The 25,606-nt window shown below is 41.9% G+C and overlaps 1 protein-coding gene across 1 annotated transcript in view; it reads right to left on the bottom strand.

Moving 5' to 3' along the window:
• Positions 1-25,606, bottom strand: part of slc36a4 (solute carrier family 36 member 4) — a 163,372-nt gene that overhangs the window by 129,328 nt on the left and 8,438 nt on the right. The window contains exons 4-8 of the mRNA XM_083772537.1: positions 23,429-23,517; positions 17,799-17,894; positions 14,428-14,512; positions 5,246-5,381; positions 4,825-4,988 (exon numbers count right to left, since the gene is read on the bottom strand). Coding sequence (XP_083628663.1) covers positions 4,825-4,988; positions 5,246-5,381; positions 14,428-14,512; positions 17,799-17,894; positions 23,429-23,517 — 570 coding nt within the window. The remainder of the gene's footprint in view (positions 1-4,824; positions 4,989-5,245; positions 5,382-14,427; positions 14,513-17,798; positions 17,895-23,428; positions 23,518-25,606) is intronic.

The raw sequence follows: 25,606 nt of genomic DNA, 5'->3' as shown, positions 1-25,606 counted from the left end.
GAGGAGCAGTGCACCAAAGTATTTTGGGAATTGTAGTCCAGGAAGGAAGTGAGACCAGTGTCCATGACATCAGAGACACTGGGCTCACTGCTACAATCTAAAATATCTAAAACCACATATTACACACATAAAGACCCCCGGGAAAGTGTTCTAAAGCTTCTAAACGTCATTAACATATATATTTTTGCAAAAAGGGTGAAGTGTCCCTTTAAAACAATAGGACAATAATGCAGTGTCAAAACAGGCAAAGGCAGTGGTACAAAGATAAGAACAGATATTTTAAAACTCAACTAAAAGCAAGAGTAAAAAGGTGAGTCTTAAGCTGTGTCTTACAAATGTCTATAGAGGGTGCCTGTCTGATCCGCAGTGGTTATTTATTTATTTATTTATTTATTATTTATTATAAAAGCAGAATGCTGCCTCGCCATATTTCTTACTAGCCACCTTTTTAGGGAGTTCGAGTAGGCCAGCAGTGGAGGACCTGAGGGGGCGGTTAGGGATATATCTAGGCAGACAATTATGGAGAAGGTGCAAGACCATTAAGAGCTTTATAAACGAATAATATCTATAAAATGCATATCTATAAAATGCATTCATTCATTTATTCATAGTAAGGAGAGTCCAGAGAAGAAGAAAAAAAAAGGTGAACAAAATTATTCACATTCACAGTTTCATATTATCATAAGACATTTTAAATGTAGCAACAGTGAAACTGAAAACAGCACATTATTAAATATGCTCTTATTTTACATTCCACAGACCATACTACGCAGCCACTGGGTGTGTGTGTGTGTGTGTGTGTGTGTGTGTGTGTGTGTGTGTGTGTGTGTGTGTGTGTGTGTGTGTGTGTGTGTGTGTGCGAGCGCACGCGCGCGCTGGCCACATTCAGCCCGAAAGCAAACTCTGCCTGCCCAAAATGTACAGTACCTTCAGTGGGTTTCTACTGTGCGGTTCTGTTAAACTGTGAGTGAGTCATGGAAGCAGAATATGTTCTGCACATAAAGCAGGGGAGAAAAGAACTACCACGAAGGGCTTTCTCTCAACATTAACCCATTCTGACCTGAGATCAGATTCATACGAGGTTTCCGCCGGACACACACTGGTCTGATGAACCCATTCTGACCTGAGATCAGATTCTAAAAATGTCAGTCGCTCTTCGATTTATCAAAAATAGCAGACCTACAAGCTCGTATCGCGCCACTCGGTGGCGCGATATGAGCTTGTAGATCTGCTATTTTTAAATAGCTAAAGCATAACATGATGCTGACACCAAAATGGGTGCCCGTTCTGAATGGGTTAATCCATCCCTCAAACAGGATGACAGGGACAAATATGAAGACTGTCATTCTGGATCTACATGATAACTGTGTCCTCTTTTAAAACACGACCTTGGGAGCTATCTACAGTACACAAGCCATTAAAAGTTGGCTCTGCCTGCCGGTGCCACCCCTACTCAAAATTAATAATACATTGTTCAACTATTAAATCAGGTCAATCCCAAAAGGCAAAAGTTTCTGAATGTTCAGCATATCTAATATATTTAAGGCTTTACAGGAGATTGGCCCTCCTCTCTTGGATAAAACAAAAATCAGCCTGGGAACAGGACCTGAATTTAGAGCTGGAGGAAGAGACATGGGAACTCTCTTTGAGGCGTATTCATACTACCTCTTTATGTCTTAGATATTGCCTAATTCAATTCAAAATAGTACATCGTTTGCATTTCTCGAGAGAAAAACTATCTAAAATGTATCTTGACATTGACTCTACTTGTATAAGATGTCATCTGGAGCCAGCCTCTGTTGGACATATGTTCTGGGGATGCACTTCCTTGAACCCATTTTGGAATAGTATTTTTGATGCTTTCTCAACCATCTGTCATATGCCAATTGCGCCCAACCCGATAACTGCTATATTTGGAGTTCCCAACGACGATGCACCAATTACCTCTCCCCAAGCCAATTTCATAGCTTTTGCTTCACTCATAGCGAGGAGACTTATTCTCCGCAATTGGAAATCTGATAAACCTGCAACATTTACAAGTTGGGTCAAGGATGTTCTATCCTTTATACCATTGGAGAAGCTCAGATACAACAGGTTCAAATCTCGCCAGAGATTTGTAAAGGCTTGGTCCCCTTTCCTTGAATTCACCCTTTCACTGTCTTCTGATTCACTGTCTTTTGATGATGTGTCCGAAGTGTTTTCCTTCATGTAACTTGGTTCACTGTGTAGCCCCTTAATCTAGTAAAAGGCAAATTTTATTTTATTGTATTTATTTCATTCATTCATTATTTATATCCTTTACTACCTGTTTATTTTATTGTTGCTTTTTTTTTTTTTTTTGTCTTGTTTTGTGATGGAACCGGGGAGGGTGGGGTATATGTGGGGTTGTTTGTCTACAAAAATTGAAAATATTATAAATAAAGTTACAAAAAAAGTTTCTGAATGTTCTCGGTTCTCACAGCCTGTATATCTCCGTGTGCTGAAAATAGCTGATCTACAAGCTTGTAGATCAGCTATTTTCAGCACACAGGAACACGTTGACACGAAGAATAAATCAGCCATTACTGCAATTCACTCACTGTGGGAGGGAGATGTCTTTTGTTGGCCGTTCGGGGCGATATGGACACATACCTCCTCGACACAAAAAGAAACAAGCTATTGGAAGCTATTTTTCGTTGAATCAAACAACAAGTTTCCTCAGTTTTTGGGTCGGGAGTCAGGATGTTCTGTGTCTGACTGCATGACAGGATCATCGTGCAGTTGCGCACTCCAGTGAAATTGTACGGCTGAGAAAGATAGTTAATTTGTGTCGGATAAGGGCCGATTCATACTCGGCCCAAATTTTCAGTAGCACCGAAGAACCGACTACCCCCCCCCCCCCCCCCCCCCGAACCTAAAATGACGTAACATTGTAGGCTCTACAGCGCCGAACCGACTTTTATTCGGCTCTAAAATAGGAGTATGAATCGGCCCCAAGGGCTTATTGTTGGGTTTTCCGCTAGATAATAACGACTGTTGAGGGTGTGTTTTAGCGCCGGGGATTTCGCCTGGAAAGCTCTATGGAAACACTCACTCTTGAACGAAGTCGAACGTGAGAAAGTGACGTTCACACACGCCAGAAATGAACGCGTTCACAATGACGTTCATCAGGCAGAAATACAGTACACTCAGTTTCACGTTCCGCCAAAATGTGAACGTGTTCCTGAACGATCATTCTTTGAACGCATTTGAACGCATTCAGGGACAACACTGCCTGTTAACACCATCATGTCACTCGTCATACCGTATTTTCCAAGCTGACAAATATGATGTCAGCCAACACGCTTCTTCACTATCTGACATCATGCTCGCAGGCATGTCTCCACACGTGTGTGTGTGCTGCTGACAGGGAGAGCAGGTCTTCGGGTCAAGTGCTGGTTTTGCATACTGATTAAAGTCAATAAATAGCCTTTTCTCAGAACTTGAGCCCTCTTTTCATTTGGTTAACACTTAACACAACACAGACATGCTGTCGATTCTTCCAGCTCAAAGAGACGCCAAGTCTCCGGCTCGATGGCTGATGTAACGGGTTGTGACAGCTGCTCCCCCCCAGTGTGTGTGTGTGTGTGTGTGTGTGTGTGTGTGTGTGTGTGTGTGTGTGTGTGTGTGTGTGTGTGTGTGTGTGAGAATGTGTGAATGTAATGCACAATCTATTTAAAGGTGTATGAATGTGTGTGTGTGAATGGGTGAAAGTAGTGCATCTATGTAAAGCGATTAGGATAAAAGTGCTAGCCTATATAAATGCACCATTTACCAATTTTTCACCATTTATCTGGAAAGATTGCAATTCTGAAGGGTGAGGGGGAAACTAATAACTCTTCATTTGCCAATACCGTTGGTGCGATCCAATGGTGCAAGGATATTTCATTGAGTGAAGCAAGGATATTTCATTGAGTGAAGGATATTTCATTGAGTGAAGCAAGGATATTTCATTGAGTGAAGCAAGGATATTTCATTGAGTGAAATTGTGGTATAAAAAAAGGTTAATAATACTTTTTTCTCCATGAAATATATGCAATAGTGTTGGGATTGCAACATCATCCACCTAAGGTTGTCTAAGTCACACATGTGGCAGGGGGGCTTGTGAACGGGTCACAACAGCGTAAAACCACAACTATGAAAACCAATTATTATTGAAATGAATATAGCACAGGCTTGTGGCAGAGAGATAAGGAAAACTTTTCCTCTTGCTTTGAATATGCATACATAATTAGTTGCCAACTTTACTTTCAGATGCCATTAACAGCATTTAGCGTTTCTGTGGCTTCAGCCAGTAATTTGGAGTTACCCCCGAGACTATAATTAGTGTGTGATGCATGGCCTAGGTATATGCGAGTGGAAGGAGGATGTCTTCACATAATGTTTGCTGTTGAATTTGCACCCAAAATGTGTTGTGTGGCTGTTTTTATTAACAAATCGTCACAAGTGGAGGCACCGGCTGAAGAAACATATCTTCAAATTGAGTTCTGTATGGAAATGTAAATCAGCTTGACATCAGACATTAACCATATGAACCCCAGTGGTCCTGTTCTGGGCATGTCATATAGGCCAAAGTTCAGCGGAAATATAGGCCGACAGTCACTCCGTGAAACTAGCCAATGTACACAAGCTCACAACGCACCGCTCACGCCTTGCGAGCTTGTAGATCGGCCATTTTAGGCCTAGAGATTTGGCGCAGAGGGAAAAGACGAGGGGATATAGATTCCTGGGGGATCACGGTCAAGGACGTACATTGGAGCACAGGGGGGGGGGGGGGGGGGGGATTATATATAAATAAAGCCTTACACTGGAGATGTACTGGAAGATGATGACTACACTGACGGCCATGCACACGTTGGCCAGGAAGGCCAGCACGGCCATGTTCTTCAGGTCCTTCATGAACACCAGGAGGACGAGGAACGGCAAGAAGAACAGCATGTAGAGGCGCAGGTCCAAGTCCCACCGTGGCTCTGGAGGATGGAACACTTTATTAGTCCCAAATGTAAACGGTACCGAGTACAGTCAAACACCATGGTGACCCACTTACAGGTGGGTCGTGACCCACCCCAGGCCGAGCAGCTAGAAGCGGTCTTTGTTCCTCATAAAGCACAATAAGTGACTGCGGTTAGGGTTACGGTTTGGGATGGCAGTGTTTAGTAAATCGGTTGAGACTGACGGGAGGTCGGGAAAAACAATGACAATGTCAACGAAATCATTTTACATCTACCTGTAGCGGGAGACACGCTGCCGGACAGAGGCGTCGTCTGCGGCGCCGCGGTGGCATTGGTTGACCCGTTGGCCATGAAGGATATCAGCGAATCAGCATCCAGCGCCGTCACATTCCTCTGGTCCCCCTCCACCACCTGGGAGGGGACGACACAATCACACAGTGAGGAAAAACCCACATCACATGCACATGATTAATGGTCCTCCTTTAATGCATCAAGACCTGGAACGCATCTGTGTCACCTTATTAGCTTTTAGCCACTTTTAACCATTATTTTATACTTTAGCTTGTTGAAAAATATATTTTTGTATATATTGTATATATTTTGTATATATTTTGTATATTTTTGAAAACGCATGCAAATCTTTGAATATATATATACTTCCACAGCAAACGTTTTTAACTCGTATCTTTGCTTCTGGGCGCAGGGGGGGGAGAGGGGGGGGGAACAACATAATTTCAGTGGCCAATTACATATGATTTTGGGGCTCCTTGACGTGAAATAGTTTGGGAAACACTGACATAGAAACATAGGTTTGTCCAGTAAAACTGTCAGGATTTAGATGACATTTTATAGAATCTGGTCTCAGTAGGTCTCACTGGATTAATGAGTGAAACGTCACCAGCTCCAGTTCAACTCCGGTTGACCTTCAACGAACGGCACGTGGGACACGTGCACGTGGCCGCGTGCACGTAGCCATATCCTCTTCTCGGAACAGAGATGGATCACCTGCTCCTCCCTCGGAGACATCTCTTTAAGCCATTGTGACCAGACAACGGATTCTACAAAAATGTCTTCTATAAGTCTGAAAAACCTATCGTTTCTATATCAGGAGTTCTCAAACGATTTCATGTCAAGGACCGCAAACATTATGTCATTTGCCGCCGGACAGAGTGCCGCGGTACGAGCTTGTAGATCTGCTAATTTTCACAATGGCTAAAGTTTAAAATAAAATGGTTAAAGTGGCTAAATGCTGTATGGTGACACAGATGTGTTCGAGGTGTTAATGGCTTAACCCTCTAGATATGAGGAACCGGGGTGGTGGTGGGTGAGAGAAACGCGGAGAGGGGGTAACACCGAGAGGGGGGGGGGGGGGGGGGGTGTGTCAGGGGGAGAGTGATTGTCCCCGTTGGGCACGCTAAGGGACGGGGGTGACATGGAACACGGGGAGAAACCAAGATGTGCATCTAGAATTGATTTGCGGAGGGGCCCGGGGGGGGCTGTGAGCAGTGAGCTAAAGCCATTACAGTGAGGTTGGGAAAAGGTTGAGTGAGGACGTGTCCTTGTCCCAAAGGAATTCGAAATTTAAATAATTGCACGGTGATCTGTGTTCGTCTAGTAGTGACTTTGTTATTACATTGTTTGGAGGCAAGTATGTGGAGGAAGGTCTTGTCTTTGACAGACACACAGTGGAGTAGGTATTGATTGTAAACTTAAACATGGGGCACGAGTTAACTAATCAGAATCTGCTGGAGTTGTGGAATCAATAATAAGCCATATAACATAGCTGCAAGCAGCAATAAGGTGGGACCAAGAAAGAAGACAATACGCAATGAGAACAATATTCACAAATAAGTCTGACGCGTTGAGTTGTCAGTACCCGGATTTGAACAGACAACCTTGTGGTCCGAAGGCAAGAGCTCTACTGACTGAGCTACACGGAGACAATCAGTTACTACATTTTAAACAGTAACATTCAGTGTCAAACTGCTCAAATTGGCGGAAAATCTTAGGGCGGAGCTTACTTGTCAAAGTGACAGATGTGTTCCCCATGTCCAAAGTTCACGTGTAGACGTTTTTGTGCATTTTGATCAAAGATCCTGGGAGGAGATACATTTTAACTGTTTTTCATATAATTCAAAATGGCGGGTGATCTAAAGGTCAGAGGTCAAAAGTCAGAACCCGAAAGTTGTTTGGCATGAGGAGATGCAGATGTGTCTCAAAGTTTTATTCCAGATGGTCAAACGGTTCATGAGTGCTATAGCGCCACCCTTTGACCAATGGTCATGGGCTTACCATAGTCACCGTTTGGCATGGCCCTCTACCAGATTTCTGCGTTTCGCGAAAACCGACAAACACAAAAACACGAAAACAATTGACCAAAGTCACTTTGTGACTTCATGGTCCCTTAATTATTAAGGGACCAAGAAGTCACGAAGTGACTTTGGTCAATTGCCTCCGTCCCCCCATCTGAACCAGTGGATCGACATAAGCGATGAGAGAGGGCAAGGAATGCTCAGGCACTGAACACAGGTCTATAGGTGAATGACTGAAGGAGCCATTTATTTTGCTTTACACTGACTGACCGCTCCATTAAACAGGTTATTGAGTCCCCAAACTAAATTCTGACTGACTGCTTCATTAAACAGGTTATTGAGTAGTCCCCAAACTAAATTCTGACTGACTGCTTCATTAAACAGGTTATTGAGTAGTCCCCAAACTAACTTCTGAGTGACTGCTTCATTAAACAGGTTATTGAGTAGTCCCCAAACTAACTTCTGAGTGACTGCTTCATTAAACAGGTTATTGAGTTCCCAAACTAACTTCTGACTTCTTCAGTAAACAGGTTATTGAGTTCCCAAACTAACTTCTGAGTGACTGCTTCATTAAACAGGTTATTGAGTTCATAAACTAACTTCCACGCAGATTCTGAAGGCAGCAGAAGCTGGGGGGTAATTGCTGACTCTCTCTCTTATTGCTCTGGCAATTTTCAGGAGTGAGTTTATTAAATCTGGATTCAGATACAGTAAGTGAACTCCTCCATGAAAGAATAGGAGGAGAAAAAATAAACACCCTTTCTTTTTGCCAGAGAAATAATTACAAAAACATTTCATAATGAATATTCATCATCGCTGGTCGGGAAGGGAGTGAACGTGATTTGTGGTAGGTGGGTGGTCTTCTAATTTGGCAGATGAGCTCAAAATGATCATCCACCAAAATGATCCAATGTCATTCATTCAATTTGACGTCTGGGACTCAAGAGTCTGCGTGTGTGCATGAGTGCATGTGTGTGGTGTGCACTGTGCACGTACGTGCATGCATCATTTTGCTATGTAATTAATACATTTTTTACACACATTCCAAATGCCTTGCATGGGTCGACTGTTTGGGTGACTTACTGTATCTTAGCCCATTTAGGCCTGACGTCGAAATAAAAAAAAATACAGTTTTCTGAAAAAGCCTTATGTTTCTGTATCAGTGGTGCTCAATATTTCATGTCAAGGACCCCAAACATTATATGTAATATGCCTCCGTCCCCCATCTGAAAATATGTTGTTCCAGGAACCTCCCCAGGAGCAAAGATTTGAGTTAAAAATGTTCAAAAATAGCAGACCTACAAGCTCATAGCGAGGCACTGAGTGCCGCGCTATGAGCTTGTAGATCTGCTATTTTTCAATAGCTAAAGTATAACATAATGCTTTAAACACCAAAAGGGGTTCCCGCCCAAAATGTGTTATACATGTTTATTGATTGATCCAGCTGTGCACGTTAGCACACTGCTGGGCCAACTACCCTCCGTGCCTTCATCTGCATGTAAAAACAGCCCTTCAATGGCACGCCCCCAACCACAAGACTCCACATTAACCATGCAAATAGAATCCATGAAAATAAGTGCTATATAAATAAACTAAAGTTATTATTATAGTAAAGTGAACACCAGCTGTGTTTACACGTGTTACGCTTGTTTACAGGAGATAAATAATGCATGGGGGTGCTGCTGTGTGTGTGTGTGTGTGTGTGTGTGTGTGTGTGTGTGTGTGTGTGTGTGTGTGTGTGTGTGTGTGTGTGTGTGTGTGTGTGTGCCATGATACTCAGGGGGATCAAAACATCGTAGTGATCCGCTAAGGCACCTCCAGACAAGTTCTACTGAATAATATACACCGATTTGATATATATATTTAATATATATATAATCCCATAAGGAGGATTACGCCATCATGTCTCATGAGAAGAAGCCGATGGAAATGATGGGCATAAGCAGCTACGTGTCATATCGCACAGACCTAAGAGACATGTGTGAGTGCGTGCGTGCGTGCGTGTCTGGGAGGGAGAGTATTTGTCTACTTAAAGGGATTGTGACATTTAAAAAAAGGTTTTGGAATTGTTCTTGTTTTTTTTAGGTTTTCTAATCTCACCCAAAAAACATGAACTTTTAACATTCAGTAGATTTTCTGTGATCTGGGGTTTTCTGGCTCAAACAGGTGCTCTGATTTGCCGGCAGTAAGTGACATCACTTACTGCAAATCCCATTATGTCAATGGGATTTGCTAGCAGATGTCACTGTTTCACTGTGTTGCCTGTTATCATTGTAGCTCAAAAGGCCCAAAAAAAACCCAAAGAAAACTTCAGACCACAGAAAATCCACTGAATGTTCAAAGTTCAGGTTTTTTTGGGTGTAATTGAGGTCATAAAACCTAAAAGAAAAAGAAAAAGAAAAAGAAATGTCATAAAACCTTTAACAATACGACACCATGCAAGGTCACCTCTGTGCTATATCACGGGTAGGAGACACTGGCAGACAGAGAGAGAGAGAGAGAGAGAGAGAGAGAGGGCACTGTCGTGACCAAGAAGACTAGGACTCCCTCTTACGGTGAACATAGGGAGAAACATGTACGGTATAATCCATGGAACTCAAAGCGCTTACAGTGACAACACTACAGCACAGATAAACAAAGCTGCATCCAGGGGCAAAAAATGGTTGTACTGTACAAAACATGAAGACAAAAAAAGCATTAGAACTAAGCCAATTGGGATGGAATGTACAGGAAATGTGACAGATACGTCTTGATTGACTACGCAGATGATATATATACGAATTGGCATGAGGTTTGGACAAAATACTGGATGTAGGAGCAGTTAAAAAGAAAACTGTCTCACGGTGGCGCTATAACTGGCCAAAAATGAGATCCTGTCCGACATGGAATCCAGGACAAGAAATGTCCCGCAATGTACACCTTAGCTTTTAACCACTTTAGCCATTATTTTAAACTTTAGCTGTTGAAAAATAGCAGATCTACAAGCTCATAGCAGTGCAGCGCTACGAGCTTGTAGTGCTGCTATTTTCGTTACAAGAAGTGTCTAAAGCACGCGAGACAAGGCATTTGGGGACAAAAGTAAAAATAGGTATTTGGGACCAGCGGCAGATATATCACCCCCATGATGAAGAGGATTTATTTCATTTTTCCCTCGGGAAATGTCGACTGTCAGTCTGCATGAAACAGACCCTGGCTAATGGTACGTGATGTCTTGTCTTTGTAAAACCAGGAAATGCCAACTTCGTGAAAGGTTGCATTGTAGCTTAATAATGTGAAGCCAATGGGCTGGGTTGGCCAATCAGAGAAGCCAATGCCTAAAAACTAGGGTCAACGGAGCACCTAAACCCCCCGTTATTCTGGCAATTATCACCACCAGGCACCAGCTTAGAAACGGGAGTTTTAAACATGCCACCATTCAGCCACTACTCAAAAAACCCGGCCTCGACCCCACAGAGCACAATAATTATCGTCCCATCTCCAAGCTACCATTCCTCTCCAAAGTTTTAGAAAAAGTTGTGTTCTCACAGGTCTCATCTTACGGGTTTTACGGGCACTGTTTTAAATTGGTTTACAAAACAGGACTTTTTTTTAAGATACAACCCATGCATTCATCACCTCCCGTTTAGACTACTGCAATTCTTTATATCTGGGGCTGCCCCAGTGCGCCATCTCTCAATTACAGAGAGTTCAAAATGCTGCAGCTAGACTCATTACCGGAACCAAGAGAAAATCTTTTTTTAGTCTGGCCTTTATCATAGCTTGATGTTCTTTTTTGTATGTTGCCGTTTTCTCATTTTGCTTTTCCCGAATATTTGTTCTGTAAAGCACTTTGCGTCAACTGCTGTTGTTTTTAATGTGCTATATACAGAAAATAAAATTGACTTGCCTTGACTTGACTAAACATTGTTGGGCACCTCCATTTTAAATTGGCTATTTATCTATTCCAGTGGTTTTCAACCCTTTTCATGTCAAGGCCCATTATTTACTCTGCATTTGAGCCACGGCAACACCACCATTTAATGAGATTTAGCCTCACAGACCCAAAACTGAGGGATATTTTTGTTATCGTTGAATAAGATGTTGTCCACAATTCCATGCTGTATTGATGTTGGTGCCATAGGAGAGATAACAGGTAGATGTTGATCGAAATAACAATTATTGTGTAGACTTCTTGTAAATTAAGTAATGCAGCCGTTTAATACTTTCTCTGCAGAAAAACGTAGCCTACGTTAATCATTAGTCTCGGCAAGCGCCAATAAGTTATGTTTATTCAGTTGTATAAATGCTTTGATCTGATCTAGTCGAAAGGCTACTCACATTAGCTTGGGATGGCTATCTGTTGTTAGGCATAACACTGGACGTGCGCGCATCTACGCAAGCTTTCAGTCGCTTTAGACTAAAAAATCCCCATCCCAGGTGGCATTTCTGGGCAAAACAACACGTATTGCACGGAGCATATCGGTCTCTGTAATGGCGCCGGCCAGTACTCACCCCCTGGCTGCCCAGAGTACTGTACACTGTCTGGGGGAAAACCGTATGCAGTGAGCTATGAATATCTAAGCTTTAATGCATGTCCAGTTTTGAAGTGTGCGTGCGTGCGTGCGTGCGTGCGTGCGTGCGTGCGTGCGTGCGTGCGTGCGTGCGTGCGTGCGTGCGTGCGTGCGTGCGTGCGTGCGTGCGTGCGTGCGTGCGTGCGTGCGTGCGTCTGCTTAGGGTGTCAAAAGAGAGTTGAGCTGGCCTTGAAGCTTTGTTTTGTTTGTTTTGTTTTGTTTGTTTTAAAACTTGACATTGATAAAAAACATTTGCTCAGCTTTTGACAGTACAAATAAACGCTTCAGTGCGTGCCATGAGTGCAAATAATTAGAAAGTAAAACCAACAAAGCCTAAATCTACACACCCCTAGCTGGGGCTTTTGCACATTTATGGCCATGGCACCATCCTGTGTAACAATCATTGATGACCATGTATGATACGGAATACTATGAACTTGAAAGTTAAAACACATTTCATAGAGTAAACCCCCTTACCTTTTCCCCCCCAACCTGTGCATGTCTATTTTATTATTTATTTTGTGATGACTTGAATTTTGTTGTTATGTTTCATATCATGATTATGAATTTGAATACCCGGGACCTGAATGGAAACAAGACCGCAAGGACTTTTTCCTTTAGTTAATTTCTGCCTAATAAAGTATTCAATTATTGAATCAATCAGATGCATGAATATGAATTCTTACATCCATGTCTATCTACAGTACACTCCAATATGACTGAGAACTAAAAAAATAAGGCTGAAATGGTGGGATTAAAATCTTGTCTTGAAGAGAGAGAGAGAGAGAGAGAGAGAGAGAGAGAGAGAGAGAGAGAGACCAACAATAGCCCATTTCAGTGTCATCGTTACTTATCTACACATCTTTTGATTCGCTTCTTAACTCTTGTCTAAAGTCGTGTAGTCGCTGGGATTGATTTAACATTTCAGTCACTGTCTTTATCTATCCATGTCCGAGAGAGAGAGAGAGAGAGAGAGAGAGAGAGAGAGAGAGAGAGAGAGAGAGAGAGAGAGAGAGAGAGAGAGTCTGAGGGGAATGTATCAGTGAGTGTGCCTGAATATGTAGTGAATGATGTTGCCATTTATATAGCACTTCAACGTCTTCAAGAGACAGTGGTGAAATATCGCAGCCATGCTCATTTAGTGTGACGGACAGATGATTTCAAACTAAACGGATTATATTATTCACTTTCGTCAGTTCTCTGTGAACCTCAATTTAGGACCCCGATTCTGTGGATCAGTCTGTCAATGAAAACACACGGTCACCGTTGACTCGGGGCTGAGTGAAGAGAGAAGACGCCATTATCCCCAAACCCAAACACAGTTATTTTACTTTTTAATTATGAAAGCACCACAAGACAGTGGCTCTAGATGTTTCTGAGAATCAAGGCATGTCAATGCTCCTCATGAGGAAGGTAGCAGAGACAAGTAGTATGTTTTGTCTGGTAAGAGTTAGCCGATTCTGATTGGATTAACCCATTTAGGCCTACGGCCGATTCAAAAAACGCCTTCTAAAGCCTGACCTAAGTTTTCTGAAAAACTTAAAATATGTATATAGCAGCATCAATTTTTTGTAATTTTTGAATACTGTACATACTGTACAGAACCCAAATATGGGTTCCCTGGCCTGAGGGGGTAAGACACCAAAAGGGGTAAAATAACACAATTCACGATGCGTTGTGAGTGAGCTTGCCGATCGGATATTTAAAATAAAGGAAGGTGAAAGTTGATAACGATAAGGGCACATGTAGTGCGTGAGCTTGAGCTCTTCACGGATGTTTTAGGCTGGTTTAGGATAAGTTTACTGCACCGCAACAACACAAAGTTGAGCTACCATACTGCAAGGCAAGCCAGCTGCCACTGCCTGCCTGGGCGATTTAACACCAGCGTATAACCCATTCTGACCGGGCACCCATTTTGGTGTCAGCATCATGTTATGCTTTAGCTATTTGAAAATAGCAGATCTACAAGCTCATATCGCGCCACCGAGTGGCGCGATACGAGCTTGTAGGTCTGCTATTTTTGAAAAATCGAAGAGCGACTGACATTTTTAGAATCTGATCTCAGGTCAGAATGGGATAATCACTGATTACTCGTTGGGTCTCTCGGAAGTTTCTCGGACCAAATTGTCACGGGTCCACTCGGGCTTGGTGGAAAGAATTCTCGGAACGGGTCGGAATCGGACCAAATTGTCATGACTCCATCCCGGTTTGGTTTTCTTAGTTCAAAATGTTTTCAGAACGGGTCGGATCACATTTCGGGGTTGGGACTCAGGACCATTATTTTTTGACCCGTGAAGAGCTCTAGCGCAGCCACATACCAACAAGTAAGACGCGGGAAGCGAACGCAGCTCGTGTGTGTGTGGTTGTGTGTGTGTGTGTGTGTGTGTGTGTGTGTGCTACAGCTGCGCCCTGTGTGTGTGTGTGTGTGTGTGTGTGTGTGTGCTACAGCTGCGCCCTCTGGTGGCGGGCGGGTGGTGTAACAGCGTGACACACACACAGACATTCAGCCCTTGCTGTCATAGTAAGTGGTTCACTGCGTTCGCAATAAACCATTTGTGATGAAGTGATGAAGTGATGTTCAGAGACACGACGTACCTGTTTGATGTTCTCCGCCAGGAAGACAAAGTATGCGCTGCAGAAGCCCAGCTGTGTCAACACTAGGAAGAAATTGACAAGGTGCCTGCCGGGGACAGAGGGAGACAAATATACATGTTACGTCTACGTTCTGCGACATACTGGCGTCATGTCCAGGGGGTGTACTTGTACATCAAGCTGCCTCACGCAACAGAAACAGGAGATAGGCTCCTGTCCTATGGGCCTCGGCAAGGCTTACTTACTCTATGTTCGCTCTATAAATTAACCATATTACCATGTCTTATTATTATTATCATTATGTTCAATTTAGATACTGTAAAACTCCCGTTGGAACAACGATTTTTGGGTCATTTTATCGTCCACTCAGGCTCTTGTGAAGACCCCAGAGTAGACCGTTTTTACGTTGCTCTTCAAAGCACTTCATATATCAGAGGGAAGAAAAGGCTGTGTTAAATTCAGTAAATTAATGGAAAAAGCCTTTGGGATGTTCTGTGGTCAAATTAGTTCATAAATGCAATGTACCATTAGCAATCAACTTAATTTGTTCAGACTCAGGGTCCATTAAAAACAGTAAACACATACAAAATGCAACAGAGGGGACTCCTTAATTATAATTATTCAGAGTTGCACAGAGGCCCAGTGTCACACTGAATTTTAAGAGGTATTGAAAAATCAAACCAAACCTTTTTACATAATAATAATACAACGAGAAGAATAAAGAAGGTGCTAATGTCGCTGGGTTTCTTTTGCTTTTGGCAATAACTGGTGTTAAGCTCCAATCCATTCAGTATTATTGATCATTAGCTCAGATTGGACCTGTAACAAAGGCTGATTTCACACTCTTGAGTATTAGGTGGTCTTTACACGAGAACTGTGTTCATAGAAAACGGCAAAATAAAGTATCGTTTGCTGGTGACTGGTCTATTTGGCAGCCCGTTACCGCCACCTAGCGACATTATAGCGTTTTCATAAAGTGTGCGTTCTCGTGTAAAGGGTCGATAACATTTCAGAACGCAACAGGACTTTGCCGTTTTATCTGGAGATGGACGCCGTGTAAAAGAGGCCTTAGATTTCTTTCCAGTTGATTAGTGTTCAGTGATGATGCAGTGAGACATGGACGCAGTGGGACAGGCACTGTGAACGCAACTGTGGCGTGTCAGCAAGTGGACTTTCTGGGAATACTTCCCGGGCACACACAGACAATGTTAAAGGGGAATTATTTTCAACATTTTACTGTCATTAATATACCTTAGAGCTGTGTGGAAATAATAATAAAAAGTCCCCCCCCCCCTCCCCATTCTGTGTTTCCTAGAACTGGAGGTATGAAAAACATCATTAACATGGTGAAGTACATCTTGATGACATCATCAAGATGTACTTCAAAATATGCTCCTCGTTGACTTTATACACTGAAACTGCTCTCAAAGTCACTCTTGTAGTCGCAGTGTGTAAACGATGTTGATTCCGACAATAGGGGGTATCACCAAACCCAATAGTGTTTTTTGTTTGTTTTTAAATGAACTACCTTTTGCCATTTTTATTAGGAAGAAAACCCGGACTGGATCCGTGGTTCCGAATCCAGATCAGTAAAATCAACAGGTTTGAAAACTTTAGTTACTTTGTATAGATTTTGATAATTATTATAAAGAACATGCATTATTACCCACTTCAGCCCTACATACATTTGGTCATTTGAAACTGGCTGATCCATGAGCTCACAATGCATCGTAGATCGGCTATGTTCCTGAAATAGGACATTCTGCATATTGAGTACTTTCTACTTTTGGTAGTTAAATGTACATTTTGACACCGATACTTTTGTACTATTAATCAAGTACATTTTGAATTCTGTACTTTTAATTTCTATATTGCACTATTGATACTTTTACTTAGGTAAGACATTTGAGTACTTTTTTCCACCACTGGTTTAAAGACTTCGTCAATCTGCATGCACGGACCTGCAGGTCAAACACAGAGCGGAGCTGTTCGACAGTGGAAGGGGAGAGAACGCCAAACGCAGAATCACCAGAATGCCACCCTGGCAGCAGAACAGAGGAGCAGCAAAGCCATGCGAAACTGATAAAGTACTCAAACGCTTTATCTGCGTTTTGGAAATGCCAAGCTATTACATTTGTGACTGTACAAGCGAATGCTAGAGTTCCGACAGGACCTAGGCATAGGTTTCATGTCAATTAATGAATGCCAAAAGTCCACCGTAGACAGACAAACGAGAGCCATACACGGAACGGAACCCGGGGTTATGGAATGGCATGTAACACCGTATTTCAGATAACACAGCAAAGTGACATGTACTGAAATAAACGAAATAAAATATTATAATGAAATCAGATTAGGATTCGTGTCAGTCCGAATCTGTGATTTGTGAAACGGCATGAAAGTTTCCTAAACAACAAACTAATATGTAGGACTGAGATGTTTAGATGTTAATGGTTCTGTTTTTTTCTATATCGAGGCTTTAATGATATAATCGAGAGCATTACCGTTTTATGGAAGATACTTCTGAACATGTTTTCCATTTCTAGTTTGACCAAATACTCTTTTATCTTAAAACAGCCAAACACTGATCTACAAGCTCACAACACGTCGCAGCGTAGATCGGCCTATGGAAGACACAGAGTACTGGCTTCGTTCTGTGGCATCCCAAAGAACTTTAATCCATGCATCATGCCATTGATTACTGCAATGCACTTTTTTCAGGACTGCCTAAGAAAACAACTGACAGATTACAACTTGTCCAAAATGCAGCAGCCAGAGTTTTAACTAGAACTAAGATGAGAGAACATATTACTCCAGTTTTGGCATCACTGCACTGGCTTCCGGTTGTTTTTAGGATTGATTTTAAAATTATTTTACTTGTCTATAAAGCTCTCAATGGTCTCGCACCTTCCTACATACATGACTGCCTGCCTAAATATGTCCCAAACCGCCCCCTAAGGTCTTCCACTGCTGGCCTGCTCGCTTTGCCTAAAGAAATGGCAACTAAAAAATACGGGGAAGCAGCTTTTTGCTTCTACGGGCCGTCGGCATGGAACAAGCTCCCACTGTACCTTCGTCAGGCAGCCTCTGTAGACATTTTTAAAGCTCAGCTCAAGACCCACTTCTACAACATTGCTTTTAATTGATCTTTATTTTATTTTTTTATATATATATATATTTTTTTTTGTTATTCATGTCCTCACTGTATTGCATTACTGCGTGTTTTTTGTCGTTGCCTTGCTTTTCTTTTATTCTCCATTGTTCTGTAAAGCACTTTGAGCTGCCATGAAGGTTTTATTATTATTATTATTATTATTATGTATTAGTGTGTGCATACAGAAAAGCATTGTAGTAATGTCTTGTATTTGTCATACCTGCCAAAGTTGGCGTTTTTTCTTAAGAACTGATAGGAGCTGTGCTCCATGCCGAAGGCCACAGTGTCACTGTAGCTCAACGCAGGCCTCTTCAACCTGTAAGGGAAGAGAGGACGCAGGAAAATAAGGTGCAATTAATAATTACATCAGAAAATCAGCAAATATCGGAAATTAGAGGGAGAAAACGTTCAATAATGTTGAACGCTGAATTAGAACGATAATGGAAAATGAGAACGATAATGGAAAATGGAATGCATTTATAGAGCACCTTTATCCAGAGTGATCGCTCGTCAAGAGATTAGTAGCTAGTGTACTTTACTGGAGGGCAGCAATAGAGTACGAGTATACCATAGCCAAAAAGTCCTATAGGATTCTAATAGAAAAATCCTATTATTAAACATCCTATGAGAATCTACAAATCCCATGGGATTTGTTCTTACAGGAAAATTGCACGAACGAACGCACGCACGCACACACGCACGCACGCACGCACGCACGCACGCACGCACGCACGGAGGGGAAGGGGAGGGGAGGGGAAGCATGTCAGAAGCTTGTCACGAACTGTGATCATCTGAGAAAACTGCTGCTGGCTGCTTTTCATCAAGCTACTAGTATTCACCACAGTTTGGAATATATGTAATTGAGATTACTGTAGTGTAGTATGCCGTCTTTGTTTGCACCAAAACAGCCCACAGTAAACAGTCATTATTAGGCCTAAATATTAGCCTGGCATGGCCAGAGAGTGACCAATATCGTCATGCAGACCTCAATCCGTCCAGGGTATTAACCTCCTCTGCATCTCATAAACATTCTCGTGGTCAACTTCTACAGTATGACTCAGTGATCACACACAGCCAGCTGATAACGGGTCATGTTGAAAGGTCATTGCTGGTCATGTCATGTACACTGAATCTTGGCAAGATTTGCCCTGAATCCTGATTATAAATGCAATTCACAAACTCCAGCACCATGTGTTAACTCATAAACTGGTGTGGACTCCTGGTGTGGTGGAGGACGCACACATGGGCGTGCATTATTATGCAGCAGAGCCGCGGAGAAAATTGCTTTACCAACCATTTACCAACGCTGACCTGCGCGACCAAAGTTTAGCGATTGGAGCGACTGGAAAACAATTTTTATATCTACAGGTCTGAACGCAGCTTTAGAGCCTCACCGCGTATAGCGTGACAAAAAGAAAACAGCATTGCGTACAGCGTGCCATCTACAGTAAGAACTGGAATGCAATTTGGATTAATTTATTATATGTTAATAGCAGGGCATGTATGCAAAACAAACGAAATGAAAAAGAGCAAATAAGGTTGCCTCAATGAGAGTCAACGCCATGAAATATTCATTGCATAGTATTTAGGTGAGATTAGAAAATCATCGGGCTATGAAAATGTAAACGAAAGGACTAAAACGATTGTTCCTCCTGTCCCATTCGCTCAAGACATCCACACAAACGTGTGCAGCACACATGCAAATTCAGGAACTCTAAACGAATATAAGCACGCGGCGCACACACACACACAAACACACACACACACACACACGTGTGGCCCATCTGAATACACAGGGTATTAAATCACTATTAGGATGCAAATGTGATACAGACAAAACGTGGTGTGTTATCTTCTCTTGGCACTAGAACGGTAAACAGGCTCAGGATGGTTTTGGACACAATAAACAAATGGCAAATGGAGGGGCGGCGGGGGGAATGAAAATACATCCTGCCTCGCTCCCTCGATTATGGAGCGTTCAGTCTCTCTTCCGACTATTTATTAGAAAACTGGTAGGGACACTGTGTGGGCTTGATTACACATTGTGCACAAACTAAAGACGGTGTGTGTGAGATGAGTGCCTTCTGAGAAAGCGATGCCGAAGCACTCCGTTACTCAGATGAGTAACAGAGTGGACCGACGTCCCGCTGTGTTGGTTGTTTAGTGTTTACACATTTTTACATGTTGAGTCACAGGAGGAATCCATCATTAGACAGACAAAAAGGACATGACTGCACATTAACTAGTATATATATATAAAAGAGCAACTCCAGACTGATAACATATAGGCTCATTTTCCTATTTATATTGACCCCAAATGACTTGCCATGAAATCTCTATGGGAAAAATGGAATGGACGATTTTTCAGTGGGTCCCGAAAACCACGGCCACTGCTATGCTCTATACTAGAGCGGAGCCCATAAGCATATCACTTTTACACCATCTGTTGCGATATGTGTTTTTTTCCAAGAAAAGACACTGTGATTGACCAGTACAGTCACTTTGATTGGCAGTTGTACCGAACGCTCACCCCATAACATGATTTGCTGCACGTCGTCACTGCAGATCAAAGGCATGGAGGCGCTTTTGCGTAACAAGAGCTGGGCCCGCTGGGACAGGAATGAACTTCCTGAGAGTCCTGAGACAACATTCCGGTACATTACAGCCAGGCACTCTCAGGAAGAAGAAAGCCCCATCACGAGCATCGTGGGCGTCTGTCTAGTGGCTTCTCAAAGTAAGAGCTAAACTGGGAAAATGCTGGCGAGAATTATATCATAATTTGTCAATAAATGCTAGCGCTGTAAGTGTTAATGAAAAAAATAAATAAAAAATGACCGCATCATTATGGGCTCCACTTATGAGAGCTGCTGGGGTCTGCGGGGGAAACTGGAGGACAGTGGCATTTCTGCAAAACAGACGCCATGGCAAGTCCTTTGGGATCAATACAAGTAGAAAAATTAGCCTACAGTACGTGTTATTTAGTCTGAAGTTGTCCTTTAAGTACTCTGCACTTACTATATGAATATATTTAAAAAAAAAATCACACCCATGTGAAGTGAGGGGCATTCTTATCATCATACATCATCATCATACATCATCACATTCCAGCCAATCACAATTGTCTTCAACGTTTACACAAACACTCAAAGCTGGGCAGCGCCCCTCAAAATCACACCCGTGCGAAGTGAGGGGCGCTCTAATCATCATCTCATTCGTTCCAGTCAATCACAATTTGCGTCCTCACTTCTGTCTTCAATGTTTGACTTTTGTCTTCAAACACTCAAAGGAGGGGATAGCGCAACTCAAAAACACATGCAGGCGACTAGGAGCAAGTGCGAGTGAGGGGATGCCGGCAACGAAGTACAGGGAGCAGATGTACTTAATACATCATGTTACACAGTCGCCCTGGATTTGGAGGCTTAGAGTGCCATTAGCAAAAAAATAAAAAATAAGTTACAATTGGGAATGCATTTAATGTAGTATTTTAATGCATTTGTGTATTTTATGTAATGACGTTTTTTATTGTTGTATACCGACTGCCAGTGTGCCAAAGGACATTTTCCATTTAATGGACAATAAAGCGTTCTTCATCTTTATCGTTATCCGCTGTGGAGACCGCAATAGGAATCAGTCAGAAGAAGAAGTAGACCATTACTGCAGGCTACTTTGCTTAATTTGGTGGGAAATTAAATCTATTATCAACTTTTATAGTATTATTTATCAACTATCCAAGGAACCATCACCGTATTGTTGTGGAGAGGTTTGTGTGCCCCCAATCAGTGTTGTTTTTGTCGACTAAAAAATGTTTGTCGACTACCTTTTTCCAATGACGAAAACTAAATGGAAACTAAATTAAAACTAAGCTATGATGACTAAAACTAAGACTAAATATACTGACGATTTCGTCAACAAATAAAAACTAGACTAAATGTTAGGAAGGGACTAGTGGATAAGAGATCCAGTATACGTCATTTTACACTAGCTTGCATGCTGAAAATAGCACATCTACAAGCTTACAGATCGGCTATTTTCAGCAAGTGAAAAAAACTGTCATTACGATGACATCAAGGCCTGCCAAAACACATTGTTCCACTAAATCAACTGTAGATTTAGTCGACTAAAATCATATGATATTTAGTCGACTAAAACTAGACTAACACTAAAACATTGGTGACACAGGTGACTAAAATCAAAATTTGCTGCCAAAAACAACACTGCCCCCAATGAACCTCTGAGCTGTGTTGTCTGGAGCCCAATAATCCTGGCAAAGTGGTCTCGGGAGACCACTTTGCCATGGGAAGCTTCTATTGCTGAAGCTGCGACTGTGAGCTGTGGTCAGAAAGTCTTAGGTGCCTGGAGGAGCGTGAAACCCCGGTCTGCTCCGTCGTGATTGTTCCCTCACTCCCATCCTCTCAGACACATTCCCACAATTGAAACCGCTGTCAGGAAGTAAAATCCGCTATGTAACATGTCCCACGTTTGAATCCACCCAAAACATACTTTTGGCAAGCGAAATACTATCGTTTAGTATTAGATAAATCAGACGCAAACCAAGATTGTATTTGGTCTATAAAGTCATTACGATTACGTTCTAAGTTGCTGTTTCCCGATAGAAAGCATAAGCCAGCAGATTTTTCCTTTTACGGTTTGAGTGTTTTTTTTCACCGGATCGAAATAGGAGTGTTACGTGGGGAAACTGGACGCAGCTGTGCGCCGTAATCAATTGATGATGTGATAAGGTGTCATCGGCACTGTCTGTACATACGAAAATAGGCGTCAAAAGGTGAACTTGGCGACCGAAACGATGATTAGAAGACAGTCAATGATGTTAATTATTAAACGATGATTGGAAGACAGTCAATGATGTTAATTATTAAACTATGATTGGAAGACAGTCAATGATGTTAATTATTAAACGATGATTGGAAGACAGTCAATGATGTTAATTATTAAACTATGATTGGAAGACAGTCAATGATGTTAACTAAACCATGATTGTGGTTGAAATGATAAGTTTACATTTCATATCACACACACCACACCATAGGTCCATAACGCACAGTTTTTTCACTGTTGATTGTGGCCCATCTGAACAGACTTTAAAAGGTATTAATCCAGCATTAGGAATGGGATGCAAATGTGATACAGACGGATACTAGTGAGAGACGGAAGTCTCTCACAACGCAAGCGTATATTCACGTGGGCGCGGTCCCGTGAAGTTGTCGCACCTGTGCTCGTTTCGTGCACACGCCCCTTGACTCATCAGACCTGAATTCTGTTGAGCTTGCGTTGTCGCGCCCCTCTTGAGCAGACCTGTCGTTGGTCCAGGCGACAGCGTATGCGTTCATCGCTGCCCGTTTGACAGGACCTTTACGTGACAAAGTGTTATTTTTGGGCGTACCTGGATAGTACAGTAGGTAACACAATAGTCAAACGATATGCATAACGGTGGCTGATGGATTCATGATGAACTAAGTAAAGTTCAGGTTTAACACCCTTGACAGTTATAATAACCTGACATCTCTGTTGTACTGTACTGTACATGCATCCGTCATTCGATTAGCGAGGGACATTTTCAAATGCCAGCATCACTGCAGGCTATATTTCTTAACCACTTAAATTATGTAACGTGGGGGCGGCAGTGCATAGCTCAGGAGTAGAGTGGCCAGTAGAGCGACAGGAATGACCGCGAGGTTCCCGGTTCGATCCCGAGCTCCCCCAGAGTTACTGTCAAAGTGTCCTTGAGCAAGACTCTGAATGTGTGTGTGTGTGTGTGTGTGTGTGTGTGTGTGTGTGTGTGTGTGTGTGTGTGTGTGTGTGTGTGTGTGTGTGTGTGTGTGTGTGAATTACCTTTCACTAAGGTGATGGCTGCAGTGAACCAAGATGTGCATGCAGTGCACACACACAATGCCCATCAACACCAAGCATATGGGTCCAATCTGCAACACACATTCAATTCAAAGGAGCTTTATTGGCATGAGAAAACATACGTTTACAAAACAAGTTATATACAGCGAATAAAGCTTTTTGAAACGAATAGCACCAATCTTTTGCAGTCATTTTGGGACAAATAGCAGCATTTTTCCTTCAAACAATTTAAATAGTATACAAAAGATAAAAGCCTTACATTTTAAATGTGTGTGAAAGTAGCAGCTCTGTTTAACGCATTAATTTGAGCAAGTCGGGCCGATTATATCAAAAGGTATTTTGAAAATCTTCAAAAATAGCAAACAAGCTCACAATAAGCACCCACCGCCATTTGAAGTACATGGCTACAATTCCCCCGGTGAGTGCAGTACACTGCACACCACACCACCACCACCTGACAAAAAGGGTTACCGTCCGCTCATAATGTGAGGCCCATTTAATAAAAGCCGTGTTGTACAGTAGTGGTATATACGGGTCTCCACATTTCTCCTCTTACAAGTAATTGCACACCAACACAGCTGACGCAAGAGGAGAGGCAATAAAGCGCACAATTGCTTTCGCAAACCTAAAAAAAATGGTACCTTTTCCTCAAACAATGATTTATGGCAGCCCAGGGCTCTCAAAGGTATTCTCTGTATGTTTGTTGTGTTTCCTCATGGCTGCACACAAAAAGAAGCCTGCTGAAACTTCATCTATACAAATCTTTAGATTCACAAGTAAGACGCGCAAACGCGGGAAGCAAACGCAGCTCGTAAATGGCAATAACAACAATTAGAATAAATTACATACTTTTTTAAGGTTTTATTTTTAAAGTTCTCTTTTTTGTGTTTTTTTAAGATTTTAAGATTTTTTTTAAGTTAAGTGTTTTTAAAGTTTTTTTTTAAGTTAAGTTTTTTCTTTTTCATTTTAAGTTAAGTTTTTTCTTTTTCATTTTAAGTTAAGTTTTTTTTTAAGTTAAGTTTTTTTTAAAGTTAAGTTGTGTGTGTGCGCGTGTGTGTGTGTGTGTGAGAGTGCGTGTGTGCGTGGGTGTGTTTTGTGTGATACAGCTGCGCCCTCTGGTGGCGGGCGGGTGGTGTAACAGCGGGACAGACACACACAGACACACACACAGACATGATCTGCAGGGTCTCATAGTAAGTGCTCATTGCGTTCGCAACTATGGGAATGCATGCGCATGATGTGTATCTGTGTGTACGGTATGCGTGCATGCAAATTAGTAAGCTATGCCATTTCAGCCAGGAACAAACATGATGAAGCACATCCACAAGCCATTCATCCACTGAGAGAACAGATGCGGACATTATTGCCGCACTAGCTTAATTCATGGAGCTATAGTTCTGTAACAATACAATGTTCAAACTATGTATTGAATACTTAAAAGGTCTATGGTCTAATAAAAGCTCTAGGGCATTTTTCTTCCATGATTTTCTGAACATAAAATGTATGGCATGCAAATTGAAATCAGCGCACACCGTGTGCTCATGAATATGCCAAGAGAATTGTTTGGAACATTTTCCAGAACATAATTCATCTGACTGCCTCTGATAATGCTCAATAATCAGAAGCAATATTTATGCATGCATTACTGCATCGTTAACATAATCATAATAGTGTTATCTGTTACAGACATTGCAGGTAAAGTACTTTCTAACTGTACAAAGAATTTATTAAACACCTCCCAACATTACATTGTTTCCATTAACTGTGTAAAAGTTAACTACTGCACATTGTTTGTTTTATGCATAATTGGTACAGGTCATTAAAATAAAATTTCATTTGCATTTCATTATCCTCTATATCAGAGGCAGCTGAGCGCCACCATTGTTGAATCATTTTGCGAAAATCCAAGTTAGTTATTTAGATGTTTATGTAAAAACATCCAATATCCACCGGTCTCAATGAATTCTGCTAGTGCAAGCTACTAGCCGCTTTGTCACTAAGCCCATTACATTACAAGCACTTAGACAAGCACACATGGCACAAATTCATTTAACAGATGTGCAATTAGTAGAATAACAAGGATTAAAAAGAAATCCTATTATTAAGGACATCATATTTACTGTAATTTCATTAAGCAAATCGAGTAACTTCAATTGTTTC

The sequence above is a fragment of the Protomyctophum parallelum genome (genome assembly GCF_964188405.1).
Source record: "Protomyctophum parallelum genome assembly, chromosome: 9".
Classification (NCBI taxonomy): Eukaryota; Metazoa; Chordata; class Actinopteri; order Myctophiformes; family Myctophidae; genus Protomyctophum; species Protomyctophum parallelum.
The sequence above is the reverse complement of the archived record's forward strand: the minus strand, read 5'-3'. Positions and strand labels throughout refer to the sequence as shown.